General features: G+C 48.4%; 7 protein-coding genes across 7 annotated transcripts; 2 read left to right on the forward strand and 5 right to left on the reverse strand.

Annotated features, from left to right (window-relative positions):
* Positions 1–933: 933 nt before the first annotated feature.
* MCYG_08559 (conserved hypothetical protein) lies at positions 934–2,940 on the forward strand (the record flags this gene model as incomplete). The annotated part of the gene is made up of 2 exons (XM_002842682.1): positions 934–1,526; positions 1,605–2,940. 2 exons carry the CDS (start codon positions 934–936, stop codon positions 2,938–2,940), a joined length of 1,929 nt encoding a protein of 642 aa, XP_002842728.1.
* A 260-nt stretch (positions 2,941–3,200) lies between these two features.
* Positions 3,201–3,912, reverse strand: MCYG_08560 (uncharacterized protein; the record flags this gene model as incomplete). Its single annotated transcript, XM_002842683.1, has 3 exons — positions 3,201–3,377; positions 3,426–3,710; positions 3,799–3,912. The coding sequence occupies 3 exons, from the start codon at positions 3,910–3,912 to the stop codon at positions 3,201–3,203; spliced, it is 576 nt and encodes a 191-aa protein (XP_002842729.1).
* A 1,134-nt stretch (positions 3,913–5,046) lies between these two features.
* On the reverse strand, positions 5,047–5,609 carry MCYG_08561 (uncharacterized protein; the record flags this gene model as incomplete). The annotated part of the gene is made up of 2 exons (XM_002842684.1): positions 5,047–5,418; positions 5,484–5,609. 2 exons carry the CDS (start codon positions 5,607–5,609, stop codon positions 5,047–5,049), a joined length of 498 nt encoding a protein of 165 aa, XP_002842730.1.
* A 164-nt stretch (positions 5,610–5,773) lies between these two features.
* Positions 5,774–7,150, reverse strand: MCYG_08562 (FAD binding domain-containing protein; the record flags this gene model as incomplete). The annotated part of the gene is made up of 3 exons (XM_002842685.1): positions 5,774–6,330; positions 6,500–7,090; positions 7,123–7,150. 3 exons carry the CDS (start codon positions 7,148–7,150, stop codon positions 5,774–5,776), a joined length of 1,176 nt encoding a protein of 391 aa, XP_002842731.1.
* A 656-nt stretch (positions 7,151–7,806) lies between these two features.
* On the reverse strand, positions 7,807–8,904 carry MCYG_08563 (uncharacterized protein; the record flags this gene model as incomplete). The annotated part of the gene is made up of 1 exon (XM_002842686.1): positions 7,807–8,904. The coding sequence occupies one exon, from the start codon at positions 8,902–8,904 to the stop codon at positions 7,807–7,809; it is 1,098 nt and encodes a 365-aa protein (XP_002842732.1).
* Positions 8,905–10,275: 1,371 nt separating this feature from the next.
* MCYG_08564 (fluconazole resistance protein 1) lies at positions 10,276–12,000 on the reverse strand (the record flags this gene model as incomplete). Its single annotated transcript, XM_002842687.1, has 4 exons — positions 10,276–10,527; positions 10,589–11,245; positions 11,341–11,719; positions 11,816–12,000. The coding sequence occupies 4 exons, from the start codon at positions 11,998–12,000 to the stop codon at positions 10,276–10,278; spliced, it is 1,473 nt and encodes a 490-aa protein (XP_002842733.1).
* Positions 12,001–13,157: 1,157 nt separating this feature from the next.
* Positions 13,158–16,004, forward strand: MCYG_08565 (fungal specific transcription factor domain-containing protein; the record flags this gene model as incomplete). Its single annotated transcript, XM_002842688.1, has 5 exons — positions 13,158–13,363; positions 13,423–13,945; positions 14,244–15,594; positions 15,893–15,941; positions 15,974–16,004. The coding sequence occupies 5 exons, from the start codon at positions 13,158–13,160 to the stop codon at positions 16,002–16,004; spliced, it is 2,160 nt and encodes a 719-aa protein (XP_002842734.1).
* Positions 16,005–16,659: the final 655 nt, after the last annotated feature.

A 16,659-nucleotide genomic window follows, 5' to 3' on the forward strand; every position in this document is an offset into this window, starting at 1 on the left:
CTTCCCTGTGGTTGAAGAGAGACGCCAGCGTTGGACAGCGAATTTCTTCTTCCACCATGTCTGGCAGGCTTTTACGGCCTCACCCGCGGGACTTTTCCCTTATGATTCCGATTTGTTAAACGACTCAAGAGACGAAGAAGAAAAGAAACAGACATGAGAGGGAGAGACTCATTTATTTCAACCTGGCCTGGAGTACTTGCATATATACATCTACTGTGTATATTCCTTGTTTCTTTTTCTTCTCTCAACGACAGCAGAAGCAAGCTCTGTTTCCCCTTGTATATTTTATTATTTATTGTATATTCATAAACTATTTTGGTCAACGTATCCTTTTTGGTCTTCTTCGTCCAATACTTTTTGAATCTCCAAATAGAAAGAAAATTTTTCTTCTTCCTCGGCTTCATTTTTGCCGCCGGCGCTTCTCTCAGCCCAATATTTTTTTTTTTATTTATTTTTTTTTTTAAAAAAAAACAAGAAGGCCAATTTTGCTCTGTTTTTCTCCCCTGATGGGTTCAATTCTTTTTATCCTGGCAGGTTGAGTTTTTATGCTTTTTCAGCCTTTTTTCCTTGTCTCTTTCTCTGTTGCTAGCAAGCTTGCTTGCTTTTTCCTGCTGGTGATAAATCGGGTTGCTATATACGCATCGCGATAGCCTTGCATGCGCCCACGGCAAAACTTGTCGCGCGCCTTGTTGCTGGTAAGTACACACACTTCGTGTCGTCTCCGCGGGCCTCAGAACGGAGAGCATAGAAGGCCCTCCAAGATCTGGATAATATGTAGCTAACAGCTTTGCGACAGGTGTGAGCTCTTGTCCACCCGATTTGCCGAAGTCGCGCCAGCTTCGCGTTTTTTTTTTTTTTTTTACACTCCCTTCCCGTTCTCCTTTATTTTTTAAAACGTTTCTCTTTCCTCGATGAAACAGGTGGTTTAGAGCTATGGACGAGACATCTCCCGCTCGGGCGGAGGATGGGAAGGAGTCCAATGCCTCCAAAGGCGAGCGTGAGGCTTCTGCAGGACCCAAGGCCCTGGCCGTCAAGAACAAACAGTGCCCCTACTGCAGCCAGACGTTCACCTCGTCCTCCCTTGGCCGCCATCTGGACCAGTACCTGTACAAGAAGAAGCCGGACGGGGTTCACAATGTGGAAGAAATCAGGCAGCTTCGCAGCAGTATCACTCGACGGACGGCTCGCGGTGGGACAAAGCAGGGCAGCCCTGAGGCCACCACGTCTGGGTCTGCGGCCGCAACCGCCTCTGCAGCAGGCCTAGATCCGCATTCTGTTGCTCCGTTGCAGCTCAACTCAGGCCCCTCGGGGGGCAAGGGATATCGCCTTTTCATCAACCAGCCAACATGGCATTCTACCGGCGTAATCAACGACATTCCGAATTCCTCGCCGGTTTCGCAATTGCGGCTTCCTTCAACTTCTCTGGAGAGGTCCAACCGGTTGACCAGCTCGAGCTCCACGGAGACTACCAGGGCATTGGAACTGGCCCTGAGAGAGGTCCTGGATAGCGTGAAAGCAGCAGCAGCGTAAGTTTGTCTTGAGTTGCCCTGTGATGGTGTTATACCTCAAGCCACCCTTTTTTTGTTTTCTAAGACGGAAAATAGCAGCAGCCATACGCCATCGCTCTCTCCGTTTGACTTCGACCTCCAGTCACAGACGTTTCCTGCCCTGTGCCTTCAGGCTCTACCGCATCCTCCGAGCCTCTTTTCTACACATCCGTTTCCGTCGCCGAACTCCTTCCCCATTGACCCTCCGAGCGCGAACCAGCGAGAGATTGTACAACAAGCGTTGCGCGCTCAAGTCCACCAATGGAAATATGACCAGCTGGCTGCCGCTAGCTCGCCAACACAGACTGCGTCAACGCCAGTGTCATATCAAACCCAGCCATCAAGCCAAGATGCGAGCATGGTCGAAAGGATAGCCTATCAGCATGAGGAAACGATTCCTCGGCACCTGGACCTATCGTTGAAGAATTGGATAGAGCTTTCCCCTGTCGCTCAACGGGAGCTATGGCATCTAGAGATAGTACGAGCATTTGCAAGAGAGGCCGAGAAAAGGAAGAAGATCGAGGCCCAGTTGCACCGCACACAGCAGGAAGCGAACCAATTGCGTGCACAGGTCGAGAAACTCGCGTCTTGCCAGTGGCCTAGAGAATTTGCGATATTCCCCCCGAATTTACTACCAATATCGCCAGATGTCGCCAGGGAACTTGACAGGCACGATAGCAGGATTCACTCTCCTGACTCGTCAAAATGGGACTACGATAATCTTGTAGCTAAGTGGCAGCGTGTTGTCATGCATGATAGATCTATGGGCCGCAGCGGCGTGGGTGGCCTTGATAATACCAACACAGAAGTTACAAACCAGCACAGCCTCCCTCGCCAGCCTTATTCAACACGGGTGGCCTCGCCCCTGCAAAGAAGCAGCCAGCTGCCACCTCCGTTGTCCAACTCACCGATACCCCAACAGCCCTACCAACGACACCCTCCTCCTCAGTCTCCGGTAAAACACTCACCTCGCCACGAAGAGAGGGAAGCCAACGAATCAACTGAACATTTCCGGGCCCCAAAACGACCACGTCCACATGAGGAACAACCCGCAACCAGGTTTTCTAGCCCAGGAAGTTCGTCACCCAGGTACGCCTGGAACCACCCACCGACCCACGAATCGTTTTCAGCGCCTCAGAATCGATCCAACTCAGTCCTATCACCGACGCTTCCTCGCGGCCCTGCGTTTCCAGTCGGCTCTGTCACGCCATCTACTCCCCCAGGAACAGGAAACATTGCTAAATCCTCAGGCCCAGCTGAAGGCCCCGCTCCTCCACTTTGGCTGCCCAGCACTTCTGGTCCTACAGATGGAAGTGCTGGCTCTGAGAAGGTGGAAGCATCCCCAAAAACACAGTATTCCCCACAAGAACCAGATACTCGAGAATCACGTTAATAAGAAATTCGTCTATTTAATACAGCTCTAGCTATAGCAAACAGCAGCAAGGTTTGATACCTTAGGATCGCCAGCTTAAATAAACAGGTATTAGATACGGCCAGACTCGTGTGTTATTTTAAAAAGGCATTGATGTATATAATGTTAGAAACCCATACTTAATAAAATCGCAATTCGCTTCATCCATTATTCTGACAAGAACATGGATGTCGCCCTATTATCTAGTCGTATACCAAATCCAATCCAATATGACGCCTGCTCTAAACCAATGTTTTCCTTAAAACACAAAACAGATCACCTTGCAAAATATAACGCCCTGGATCATATTCGTAATAGCTTCGATAGATGAGAGTCGTGATTCCCATAAATGCATCAACATAATATTTTTCCCCCTCGTGCAAGTGGCTTTCCAATCTCTTCGTGGCGTCGTTAAGCCGCTCCATCACATCTATAGGCAGTAGCCAGTGTTATTGTTCTTCGTCCACTTCTCTTGCCCTCGCAAACCAGCCCAGGCGGCTGTTGATGTAGAAGATTATAAACCCGACAACAGCAAGAAGAAAGAATAGTATAATGAGGATGATGGCGATTGTGACGTTTCGTTGAACCATTTTCTGTTTTCGTTTTCGATTAGCCGCGCAGTTCCTCGGATACGTTTTGGTTGTCGATTTTCTTCCTCTATGGAATATCCCTGAAATCCGTGTGATATGTATGGGCTCGGGATGGTATTTGAATGACAACCAGATCAGGCAAGGATAATGAACAGTATATATCTGTCAGGCAGTCAGTATCATGGAGGTAGCACAGTCCACGAAGAGGAATAGGAGGAGGGAACTCACTAACTAGTTATCCAGTATAAACAACTATAGTACGGTACCTAAAGGAAACAATTGTTGGAAGAAACAGTATTTCCAAAGCTGGGACTGGCATGTAGAATAGAGGGAAAAAAGAAAAGGAAATCAAGATGTACACCATCACTGCGATATATATGAGGGAAAATCTGGACCCCCTTTTCCCCCTGCCTCCCCCCAGCCTCCTCGTTCTGTAACCATTCAGATGAAAACTGCTATCGCCAATCTCGATGTTTTTGGTGGCTGGGAAAAACGTCTGCTGAGTAATCTACACGTGACCCACCGGTTTTTACTACTTTGGGTTTAGCGCATCACAGCCATTCATTAATTGAAGCTTAAATTAAACGTTTAATTACCCACGGGCCACATCCGCATATTCGGGCTTACGGACAGGGAGTCTTATACATATATAGATAAGACCATTCCAGTGTATTACTGCACCATACAGCAAGTCTCTAGCATAAAATCTTGCCATTTTTCATTTTCTTATCAAACTCAGGCCCCTTTTTATTCAAGTTCCGGTGAACGGATCTCTTCTTCGAAAGCTGGCCGAAAGCTCCTCATCAATATACACCCCCCGTGGAGCAGACAGATGCCTGATTGTTTCTTTTCGAAGGGCTCTCTTATCCGTCCCTTCACTGATCCTCTCAACAGTAGTTGTCAACCCAGCTACTCCGAACTTTCGAACGTACTCCCTTATATTCTCGGCCGTCTGAGGCACCCTCTCTGAAAACTCGTTTCCAGTTCAAACGATACTAGTTATAAATCTCCAGGCCGAAAAGCATCTCTCACTGGTTTTTCTTCTCAACTTCCTCTTGACTAACATGAACACTTGTTCCTCCCTCATAGCCAATTTTTTCCCTTTCTTTCTCGATCGCTTTTCGGTCGTATACCCCATTTGCAAGTTCGGCTGACTCTAACTGCTTTTCCCAATCTGTTGTAGCCACCTCTATAGGCACTCTTACCACGAGTTCGGCATAAAGGTCAGTATATACAGTACTAGGCCAGAAATCACCGCACCATTTTCTTAGCGCCATATAAATATATAGACTATACCTAAATAATGTTAAATTTAAAACTACTATTATATTAATAATATTATATATAAAGGTAGGTCTTATCTATTTTTCTTTAATACCTTAGGGTCTTTACTATCCTTTTTATATATAACTTTTTTTAATTTAAAGGCTTCTTAATTTTTTAAAAATATAATAAAAAAAGGTATTAAAGATACATTACTTTGGGTATAACTACTATATTAAGTTTGGTACTCTTGGCAAGATGGCGGTACGGTGATATATGGCGAGTGACGTAACATCCTATCATCAGGGCAGCATTCGTCAATATAGCCAATCCGGCATAACCCCTTTTCAATCGCACCCCGATCAAGGATAGTAAACGTTGTCGAAGCAAAGTTAGGATGAGGATGCTTTATAATCCAATCACGGACTTCATCGTCCCTCCAGTTGAGAAATGGAGACTCAAATTCAGGCATAGGCGTATGAGAGTCATCTGTTATAGCGTCCAAGTCGGTGGTTTGCACAATGCAGGGAGACATTTTTTCGAAGCCATCATCGCCAACGAGATCTAGAAATCCTTGGGTAGACTCATCGATGAACCTATCAAGTATCTAAAAGATTGTTTGTACCTGCTAAGAACTTCAAGAGGAAGAGAAAATAAACTAGCAATACATACATTTGAAGGGATGTTGGCGGTGCAAAATACGGGATACAAGTCTAAGCCTGCAGGAGTCTGGTTATCAATCGAACCAGAGGGCTTGTCGGAGCCATGATGCTCTTTTTGGCATATTGAGACTGACATCTCGTTAATTGGCAGGTTAACTAATGTTTCTTTCTCTTCGAGGTTCCCAATTTCACACCTATTATCGTCAAATTCTGGTCATTTATGTAGGTATGAATATGATTTGCCACTTATACTTAATGATACTACGTCATATCAGTTAATTGGTTAACTATGAAAGTGTTCTAGACGATACCCAGGCTCTGCTCAACGGCCAACCAGACATAGCTCGCCACTGCTGTGAGAAGGGCAAACACCCATCCCAGGCCGGTCCATCCGACCATCCTGTTCAACAGGATGAACCGTTTTGCATAGAGAATCGCCTCACGATCACGCTGTTCCATCGTCATCTCCCCCCTCCACACCTTGTCCATCTGCACAGCATGGCGAGCAGCCTGTTCTGATGCCATTCCCAAATGTGATCTGAAACCTGTGAACGCATCACCCACCAGTACGACGCGGCCGTCGTAGAAACTAGGGGAGAAACACTGCGCTTCGCCCACCTTCGTCACGAACGGGTTGGGGGTCTTGCTGATCACCTCGGCGAGCGGAGCAGTCATCTGTGGGAGATACCGTGCGACTTGAGAGGCCCAGACACCTGGATTGACGAGGCCCTGGGGGACTGTGTTTGGGTGTACCTTGCCGTGTATATCGGTGAAGATGGTATCCATCTCGGGAGAGCCGTCTGGTACCACGTAATACCATACCCAGTTGATCAGCCGTTTGCCTGGCTCAACATGTCCTGACTCAGTAGGGATGAAGTAGTTGTATAGCCAGGATTAGCAAGTAATTGGAAATAATGAAAGAAAGGATTCACCTTATAAAATAGGTCCCGCTCAGCACGGTGAAGTTAAGTCGATTGGAGAAATATTCGATCGTTTGCTCTGATAGAAGACGTTCTGGCACGGTACCTCGCCAGCCAATATATCCAGCATATTCTTTGCGTGTCGGTACCTGGAGTATCTTCCTAATGGTCGAATGTACCCCATCCGCTGCAATGATGGTGTCTGCACTGACAGTGGCCTCCTCGCCTGTGGTCACGTCTACGTACTGTAGGTGTACCTTACCCGCATCCCGGTCATATTTCAGCCCAACTGCCCTCTTCCCAGGCCAATACTCGACCTTGCCGTCTCCTTTGCGTGGTTCTGGTGGGTTGGGGACCGTCTCGGATTTCAATCCGTCGAAATTTGCGCGTAATATCAAATATAAACACCCCCAGTTGCTCATGCTGTGTGCCCAGTGGGTGTTAACAACCCTGAGCCTCTTATGCCATGCAGCACTCAGGAATTTGGCCGGGATTGCTGCTGGTCTTCCAGTAGCGTCATATTTGTCCAGCAGGTGTACCACGGTCCGACCGATTGACACTCCAGATTCATGGCTGTGTCGGTCTTTGGAAGGATCTTGCTCGAGCACGATGACATTGCTGCCACTGCGCTTGAGCTGTAGTCCCTGTAGCAGCCCTGCAACGGAGCCTCCGACCTTGGTTTGATGAAATTTGTGAGCTATAGATTCAGTCAAAAGGGGGGAAATATACCTACGATCACGACGGATTGCGGCGGCATCCTTATATCTCTATATATTTTCTATTAAGGGAAAAGTAAAGATTGCTTTTTAATTGCCTATAAATGTTCTCCTCATTCTACTCTTCACAATCTATAGTCATGGTTGGCGCTGTCGCTGTATATTTACGTGTATAGACATCGGAACTAGGATACCCCTTTGAGCAACTCTAAGGCCGAATATCCGGACACTTTGTAGTCGGAGAACATCCAAATTGATCAATATGTTTGCTATAAATTCCGACTTTCAGGCTGCCCTCCGAGATCGTACGATGAATCGCAGCATAGAGTACAGAATACTGGCTTCTCTTAACAGGCGTAGGAGTGTACCAACAATACGTTCAGCAAGCATGCGAGATCCTGGCAAAGCCACACTTTGGAATCTGGACGAAGTATAACCGTGGTAAAGGCGTTAATTAATAGTAGGATGTGCCTGTACTGCATCAAGGCGTCTATTTGATTCCTGTTTCCCCTGAAGTTATAGTCCCTTAGTTTTAATATGAAGAAGACTCCTTATATACATAAGTTCACAAACCTCAAAACGCGCACCAGGTCATATACAATCATGAAAAAGTTATTGTCAAGCAAAGGTGAGTGTCTATAAAACAGCAGTGAACCCATAATCGCTTCTTGAACATATCCACTGATCCAGCTTCGGCTCATACGTCCAAGAGCCCCTTTAGAACTTCGTAAACATCGTCTACCTTTCCTCGCAGCTCTCTCGCCTGCTCCTTCACCACCTTGTGCAGGCGGCTATTTGCTAGACCAATAAGCAGACCATCCTCAAGAACCATCATCCTCTCGTCTCCTTGCTCGGCCAAAGTGGACACCACTTTGCCGGCATGAGCGTTGGCCATTACTCTCACGTCGGGTGGCAGACCAAGCATTCTTTCAGCACCGCTGAGGGACCCAAGCAGCATTGATACTGCTTTTCTCACTCGAGTGGCCGACTCCTTTCCCGCACAAGCGCAGATGGGTTGTATCTGGCCCAGGCGAAGTCCTCGGTAGGCGTGCATGTCAGGTAGGGACGAAACTGAGTGTGTTCCGCTATCCAGAGGGAAAGTTGCTTCTGGAAGTTGGCAGAGGCGATCATATAGGTATCCAAAAACAGAGGAGAAAATGCGTGTCAGGGTCATATAACAGGATAGGGTGAGCAATTTCGTAGGCATGTCGAGGTGTGATGAGGCTTCTATCGAATGGACCTGCTCGTGTTCGGATAGCACTGTGAAGAAGCGCTGGGAGAGGAAGAGGGCATCTCCGATGGGATAGCTGTCCAGGTCGCCGCCCGGTAGCTTCGATATCTGGCTCTCGTAATGTGACATCTTCGCCAGAAGGGCCGTCAGGTCCACCAGAGGGCCTGGCTTTTCCGCCATCAACATGTCCATCTCCATGTCCACACCAACAGGCGTGGGATACGGCAAAGGGAGAAGGAAATCTTGGGTATCCAGGTATGGATTTGTATCGAAGGGATAGTCTGACATTTCTGGTGAAGCACTGAGCTCGTCAGCCTCGAAAGCGAAGCTCGAAGGCTGGAGTATTATGTTGTTATTGCTGCCATGGTCCCAGAGATCTACCACCGCATCTAGAAGATCCTCTGTCGCGCCACCGGTCGACGGCACTGCATCCTCGAATCCCACATCCATTGCATCTATCTTGCCCTTGCTACGTGACGGTCCACGGTGCGCCTGACCCACGTTCCGCTTCTCGACGGCAGAGCATTCTGAGGGCGATGGTGTCGAGAGCGCAAACGCACTCATCCCCGGCAGCCCGGGCGACTTCTCTTTCTCTCTACGGGTGGCCTGGCGTGAATCTGCGACTCCAGCGCTCTTCACGGCCCTTCCTGTCCGCAGCCGCTGGCTAAATATGCATGATTTGGGCGACTTTGCCTTCAAACACCGCTGGCATGGCGCTGTGGCGTCCGCCGTCGAAGATGGGACACAGCGCAGCTTCTGGGCCCGACAACGATCGCACGATGCACGCAAAGGAGGCGCGATGCTGGTGCTCATGGCTCGAACACGGGGCCTTCCGGTCGATCAACGCAGTGGCTGGTTAGCAACAGAAATGCTTGACCCCGTTGGCTAGCCCCAGAATACGGGAGTATCTTCTTTCTTTTTCCCCACGTCGACGGAGGAAATAGCTCGCTCTACTCCTCGAGACGATTTTGATTCTTGCCGTATATATGTAGTTATATGTATATGTATATATGAATTATGTTGAAAGTTTGGCCTCGTTATCAAAAAGCGTTTTTGGTTACCGGAATCAAAAAAAAAGGGGGGAGGATGGGTTATGTTCAGGTAGATATAGGCACAAATTGCAGGCAACAGCTTGAGCTCTTCTTCTGCGCCTGAGGATGACGCTCACGGCGGGACAGCAAGCTCTAGAACTATTAATAGGGCCCGGAAATAGAGATCGTACGGCCAATCGAGGGGCATGCCATGCACACAGGCACTCGCAATCCTCATTACCTTAGGCCTTCAGCTATAGATGCAGAAGCGAGAAACTGCTTTATCTAATCCACCGCAGACAAGGCTTGGGATTTTGGTCCTTGTTACATTGCATAACTTCCTCGTGTCCTGAACTCAAGCATGCCATATTTTTGCGTCGAGATCTCTTCATGTGGAAATGGCCTCGCTCCTGAAGGATTTAGTGGCCTATGGCCCAGCAGCCCCCCTGACCGGACCAGAGCGGCTCGAGGGTGCCGTCCCCTTCATTCCCATGCTTACCTGCGTGGCTTTCGAGTGTCAGTCGACGGAGCATTTGGTGGACTTGCCTGTCGTCGTCCGGCACTTGCTTCCTAGCACATCCGCCTCGTGAACTTGTGGGGGAGCCGTGCAGGCATTTGCAACTACGGAAGCCGTTGGGAGACTCACTTCTTGTGCCTCTACGGGATCTGATTACTTTCAGACACATGGCCTTCTCTGTATCACAGCAACGTAGGGCCCGGGTGAGATGCCATAGGCTGAGGCAGCGCACCGTCAATCTAAATTGGGAACACTTCCCGTCTTCCACTTGCTTTTGGGAAAAGGGAACAGAGGAGAAGGATGAAGATGTAGTTAATCAGTTCTATAATTACGCCATTTTTAGCCCATCTTCGAGTTAGGATATCCCCACACCTTTTAAAACATTGATTACAATTTAACAACGTTTCTAGCGCGAAGCCATTCACCGTACTTGTAGAAGAAAATCGGAGCCGGGACGAAGGCAAGGGCAAGAAACCCAAGTAGCGTATTACCCCAGCCATAGTGCAACGTTTTATACATGCTAGGCCCGGCTAGTGGCAAGAAAGTACTGGACAGATAACGCATAAGGTTGTTGGCTCCCAGGGCTGAAGCAGCAGCCTCGGAACCAAACAGGTCGACAAGGTAGAGTTGAGCGGGCATCTGTTTTGGTTGAGTATCTTGTCAGCATTTGCGATAACTGGCAAAGAGAAGGAAAACCTACAAGGACGAAGAAGGCTCCAAACCCCATAATCATAGTTCCGATGATAGGCACGATCCAGTGTACTCTGTACTGTACCGTCCAGCCGTAGATAAACAATCCTACTCCGACCAACGGGCTGAAGAATATCATGAGGACTAGGCGATACTCGGGCCGGGTTTGTGTAGCACCATCGGCTCTCAGGCACGCGGCCTGCACACGCTCGTTGAGGGCGCCAAATAAGAACATACATATGACCAGTGCGACTCCGAGGCCAAGATAGACTAGTCCGGAAGTGGAAGTAGTGAAGCCATATTCACCCTCGAACACATCGGTAAAGGTGGTGAAGAGTAGGTACATAAGCCCAAAGACTAGAGCCACATAGAGGGATATGACTAGTAGAATTGGCGAACGAATAAGAAGCCTGGTGGGCCGAATAAGAGCACCAGCCAGGAGCTGGCGTGGTGACAGGGAACGGGCAAGCTTTGATCGAAGATGTGGGTTGCCAGTGGATGCACGAAGACGGGCGGCCTTGCGTTCGAGAATAATTCCAGGGTGTGTCTCACGTAGGATGACGAATCCGGTAATCGTGGCGGCAGCTCCGATGATCGCCAGGATCCAGAAGATCCAGCGCCAACCCTTGCCAGCAGCGATAAAGCCACCGATAACAGGTCCCAGAACCTAGTGACAGAGCGTGGTTAGTATGTTTGCTTTTTTTTTTTTTTTTTTTTTTTTTTTTTCATACACCAGTATTAGAGGGGTAGTGGGCGGCTTACGGGGCCAGTCAGCGGTCCAAGGCTAAACAGGGCCATAGCAATTGCTCTGCGCTGGATTGGGGTGACATCTGCGATGCTTCCTCCACCAAGTGCCATGGGGGTACCGCCCGCACAGCCAGAGAGGAAACGAAAAGCGAGAAACTGGCCAATGTTCTTGCTCAGGGCATTGCCGATAACAAAGCCGACAAACACAACATTGGAGATGTGGTAGACGGGAAGACGGCCGTACACCTCGCTCAGGGGGGAGATGAACATAGGGCCCACTGATAGGCCGAGGAGATAGAGCGTTACTGCAAAGGTGCTGACAACAAACGACCGGATGTTAAATTCCGCAACGAGGAGGTTGATGCTTGGTGCACACATGGTTGGCGCTATATTCCTGTTCAGGTAGACGCACTTCGTATCAGCATTGGTCTCTAGATACGAGGCACCTTGCACTGCCATAAACAAGAACACCTGAATAGATAATACATACATGACTAGGCAGATAATTGCAATCACAACGACATGCGCCCACCGCTTATGGCTTGGCCAGTTGTGAGGGTTTTCAGGGTCATCTGGTCCGTCCCAGTCAACAACTTCAGGGTCTGCGACCTTGGTCTCTTCGACTGGGCCTGCCTCTATCGGGACAGTCTCCGTACTGGTATCTGCTGTTGACATGGCGCCAGGTGCGGCTGAGGAAATAGCTTGACTGTTTAGCCTGAGAATGGCGGTTGTCTAGAGAAGAATTATACCGTTAAACGGCCAGTACTAAACGAATTGCTGGTGGATGATGGAAGATCGTAAGCAATAAACAGCGAAGGAGTTTATATAGGCGTTTAAAAGCGCTTTCCGGCCCTACAGAGAGAGCAAGGACAACGGAGATATGACCCCATCGCGCCTAAATCCGTGTCCTCTCACCAACATGGCTCTCCTTCATATGTATGTATCCCACGGGCCATGTGGAGCCGCGACACATGGGAAAGCTCGCGTTAAAAGTGGGGCGGCGGATCATCGGAGAGGAGCGTCGGACGGTCGGACGGTCGGACGATCCGTTTAGCGTTTCAGTTAAGCTTTTTTAACGTATGCCAAGGCTCGGCAAGACAAGCTTTATTTTAACGCCAAGCATTCAGCTCGTGTTCGCCAAGTTTTGCCTTTTTATATACGTGCTTGTCTGGCTGAGGCAGGATGGGCAGTCAGAGAGAATCAATTTGTGGAATCAATTTATGAGCACAAGAATACGGATGCTAATGGGATCGGGGTAGAAGCGCAACTGCAAAGAAGAGCCAAGACGGCCGACGTGTATATCAGGATATGGCGAGAGAGGGATACAGTGAGTTAAACTCGATATTTAGTATCTGAGACTCGACCTGAGCCTTGGTTTGATACTTTTCATTTAGGGATTCGCCTTCTCTCTGCCAGATCCACCAGCGTGCACCTTTAAAGATATCCTAGAGATATATCACATGACTACATTATATGTCTTTAGTTTATCACGTGATAATTCCCAACCTTCAACATCGATGATAAAGAAAAAGACAACAACGTTAACGTCAGGTTTTATCACACCAACAGCACAAGCATGAGGATCACTCATAACCAGTACATCTGGACGCCTGAATGGGCCTACATCCTGGTAATGACGTGCAGCAGACTAGCGTCTTTTAAAACAACTCCGATGTAACGGTGATCACAGCCGCAGCGAGGGATAAATAGGTGAACAGCCTTGCTTCCTTCTTCATGATATCCCGCCTGCGGATGTCAAACAAATTTGTTAGAGGGCGCTATCTACCCCACTGAGCCTTTTCATCAATCCTCTGCTAACCCTTGAATATACTATGACGCCTGTTACAGAAGTCAACACTTCCATTACACCTGAGCTCTCAATGCCGGAGTCACCATTCAATGCAGGGTCCGCGATGGCCACATCGCCAACCATTGAATTTCAGGAGACTGATACTGATGGTGTCTCGAGGCCGCGCCCAAAACCAAGCCGGCGTAGAGATAAACCCCAGCTTTCTTGCAATCTCTGTCGCCGCCGCAAGTGAGTTTGCCACGTCGCTTCTCTGGCAAATGCATGCTAATACCGACTTCAATATCAAGATCGCGATGCGACCGCCAGCAGCCATGTTCTACTTGTTTATCGCGAGGGCAAACTTGTGTCTATGTGGAAAACCATCCGGCACTCACAACTAAACCGCACGCAATAGTAGGAGCGACAGCAGCTTCCGCACCGCCCGGAGTTCACGATCGACTGGTTCAGTTAGAGCGTCTTGTAATGTCTCTTATGTCTGACCCATCTCAGAAAACCAACCTTAGCTCCACTGCCACAGCATCTGTTCCTGTTACCGAATTAGGATCACGCATTGGGTCAGATCATGGAGCTGGACCTGTCCCTATCTCTGGCTCTGGAAATAGTGCTAATGCCTCAGCAGATGCGCCAATTGATGGGCGTTCTGAATGTGGCAGTATGCGGGTTAGCGCGTCAGAACTACGCTATGTAGGCGGGGACCATTGGGCTGCCATCCTAGAAAATATTGCTGATTTAAAGGACCACTTTGACCGGGAGGAGCAGCTGAGACTCGCTAACAGCCCAGACGCTCATGATGATCACAGTGGTGACTTGGTAAGTAAGCCAAGATCACCCCACGCGCTTCTTTTGTATGGATGCCGCCGACCAGCTTCACGTTCTGAAATTCTCGCTGCCCTGCCACCCAAGAGTGCGGTGGATCGCTATATTTCACGCTATTTCAATTGTCTAGATCTTGTGGCCTCGTGTAAGTGACTTTATACGAAGCGAGAATCGGCATGTCAATGCTAACCCACTCGGTATTAAAGCCGTTGTCCATGGGCCAAGCTTCCTTAATCAGGCAAGTTCTTTCCATTATAAATTAATCGTTCTTTTCTTGAGCTGACCTATATAGTACGAGTCGTTTTGGAATAACCCCTCCGGTGCCCCAATCATCTGGGTCGGACTTCTATTTGGCATGATCTGCCTTGCCGTGCTAGCCTCAGACCTACCTGACGCTTCGTATAGTAACAACGAAACAGAACAGCAGGCTCTCCAGGTCGACCTGTATCGTGAAAAAATAGTTCAGTGCCTTATAATTGGCGAATATACGAACTCTGGGCCATACGTACTGGAGACAATGATTCAGTATGTGTACGTGGAGTATAGCATTCGTGCGGATGCTGGCAAGGACAACTGGTTCCTGCTTGCTATTCAGGTAAATCTAGCGATGCGTATGGGCTACCATCGGGACCCCAGTCATTTTCCTGGCATATCGCCATTACAGGGTGAGATGCGACGCAGAGTGTGGGCGACGGTTCTTATGAGCGACATTCTCGTGTCTAGCCAAATGGGAATGGCGCGAATGATTGCAGACTGGAAGTGCGACACTGCTGAACCCCGGAACTTGAACGATAATGACATAAATGAGAATTCAACTGAACTCCCGCCTCCTCGACCAGAAACCGAACATACCACAGCATTGGGCATTATTGCCCGACGACGGATGTTAATGGCACTCGGTGCAATCTCGGATGTGACCGATGCTGTGAAACCTTGTGGTTATGCAGAGATTATGCAAGTTGATGGTGTTTTACATGACGCTGCAGCTAGTATCCCTCCACCGCTCAAGATGAAACCCATGGCGGCCAGCGTTACTGACTCCTCCCAGGTGATCATGGCTCGTCTGTTTATTGGCCATATGTTCTACAAAGGGCAAATAATGCTCCATCGTAGATTCCTATACATGGAGTCACCGTCAGGAGAGGAGGATAAGTATACCTACTCATGTAACGCCTGCATAGATGCTTCTCTCGGAACATTAAACATTCAACATGTGCTTGATGAAGAGACCTGCCAGGGAGGCCAGCTTTACTCTATGCGTTGGCGTGTTTCCTCTATGATGAACCACCAATTTTTAACTGGTACAATGATACTCTGTTCATTGCTACATCGGGGAAAGACTCTGGACAGAGAAGAAGAAATCACTGCTGCGCTACGTACAACAAGAGCTATTTGGATGAGAAGAAGTGCTCACTCCCAAGAAGCTAAAAAGGCTGCGGAAACTGTGAGCATCGTTTTGGCAAGAGTAGGGGAACGGCGTTCCCACGATGCCAACCTTGGCTATGAGGAAAGAAGTAGATATTCTCGAGGAACGGACTCTTTGGCCAACCCAAGCCCTTATGCTACGAACGGCAGCGAAGGGCCTATGGCTGTTGATAAACGGGGGGTGCTAGCAGGTAACACTGGTATAGGATTTTACGAGCGTAAGTTGGGAATTATTCCGTATTTCTTTACTATAGTCTATTGACAATGCATATAGCCGACAGGTTTATCATGCCAGGCCTCCTAGGGAGTTTCACGCCTCCTGACCAGCAGAACTTTACGTTTGACCTAAATACTCTAGACAGAGGTACAATGCTGGACGATTGGATGCTAATGAATTGGCCTGGAATGACAAGTTAGCAGTAGCCCTTGGGGATTGAGATTTTATCTAGCCTCTGGAAACGATGCCTAGATTTGGCTATGCCCTGGCATATAGGGGCAATATGGGACCCTGGATAGACCTAGGTAGTAACCATGCGAGTGGAAATGGAGAAAAGAAAAGAAAATGGTATGTAAGCTACGCATATGGTTTACCCATAGTGTGGCGGCTGTCATCCTCCGTGTTAATTAGAATATACCCTTAACACGTTCCCTGCACAGGTACCCGTTATAATACTGCAATAACTACATATCAAAATACATAGATGGACGAGGCAACGAAAGCGGAGATTGGTTTTGTAACAATGAACTAATGCTTGAGCCTCAGCTTAATCACGCAAACCATCTTCTGGGCTATATAGACTCAAGCGAAAAATTTAGCAGCATAAGAGACTTCGATATCCCAAAACCTCCTTGACCATCCGATTCGCTACATAGCAATATTAGCCTCAGACCCCTGCAAAGGTTGCAGCATCCTTCTAGGTGCCCACCTGGGAAAAACGTGGTATGTATAACGAAGATTTCCGAGCTGCATGGCTTCGGTATAATGTCTCAATCTATAATCGTTTACAAGGCTGCCCCGCTGTCTAATGTTCATGCCTGGTCGGATCTCCCGAGTGTTTGGTGAATATAATCAACTTTTTCGATTATCCTTTTCCATGCATAGCCCAGGGAGGGGAGTCCCGTGCAGTGAACCTAAGGGCACCGACTTCTGACAACGGCCATCTCTCCGAGTTTTCCATGACTGTTTCTCTCCGATTTCCTTTCTGGTCAACAGCTATCCGGCCCTTACAGAAGGGCTTCATGTTTAACTCTGATATCTCTACCTTCCGAATGTGAGAGATGTA

This window comes from Microsporum canis, genomic scaffold (assembly GCF_000151145.1).
Source record: "Microsporum canis CBS 113480 supercont1.9 genomic scaffold, whole genome shotgun sequence".
In the NCBI taxonomy this organism is placed as follows: Eukaryota; Fungi; Ascomycota; class Eurotiomycetes; order Onygenales; family Arthrodermataceae; genus Microsporum; species Microsporum canis.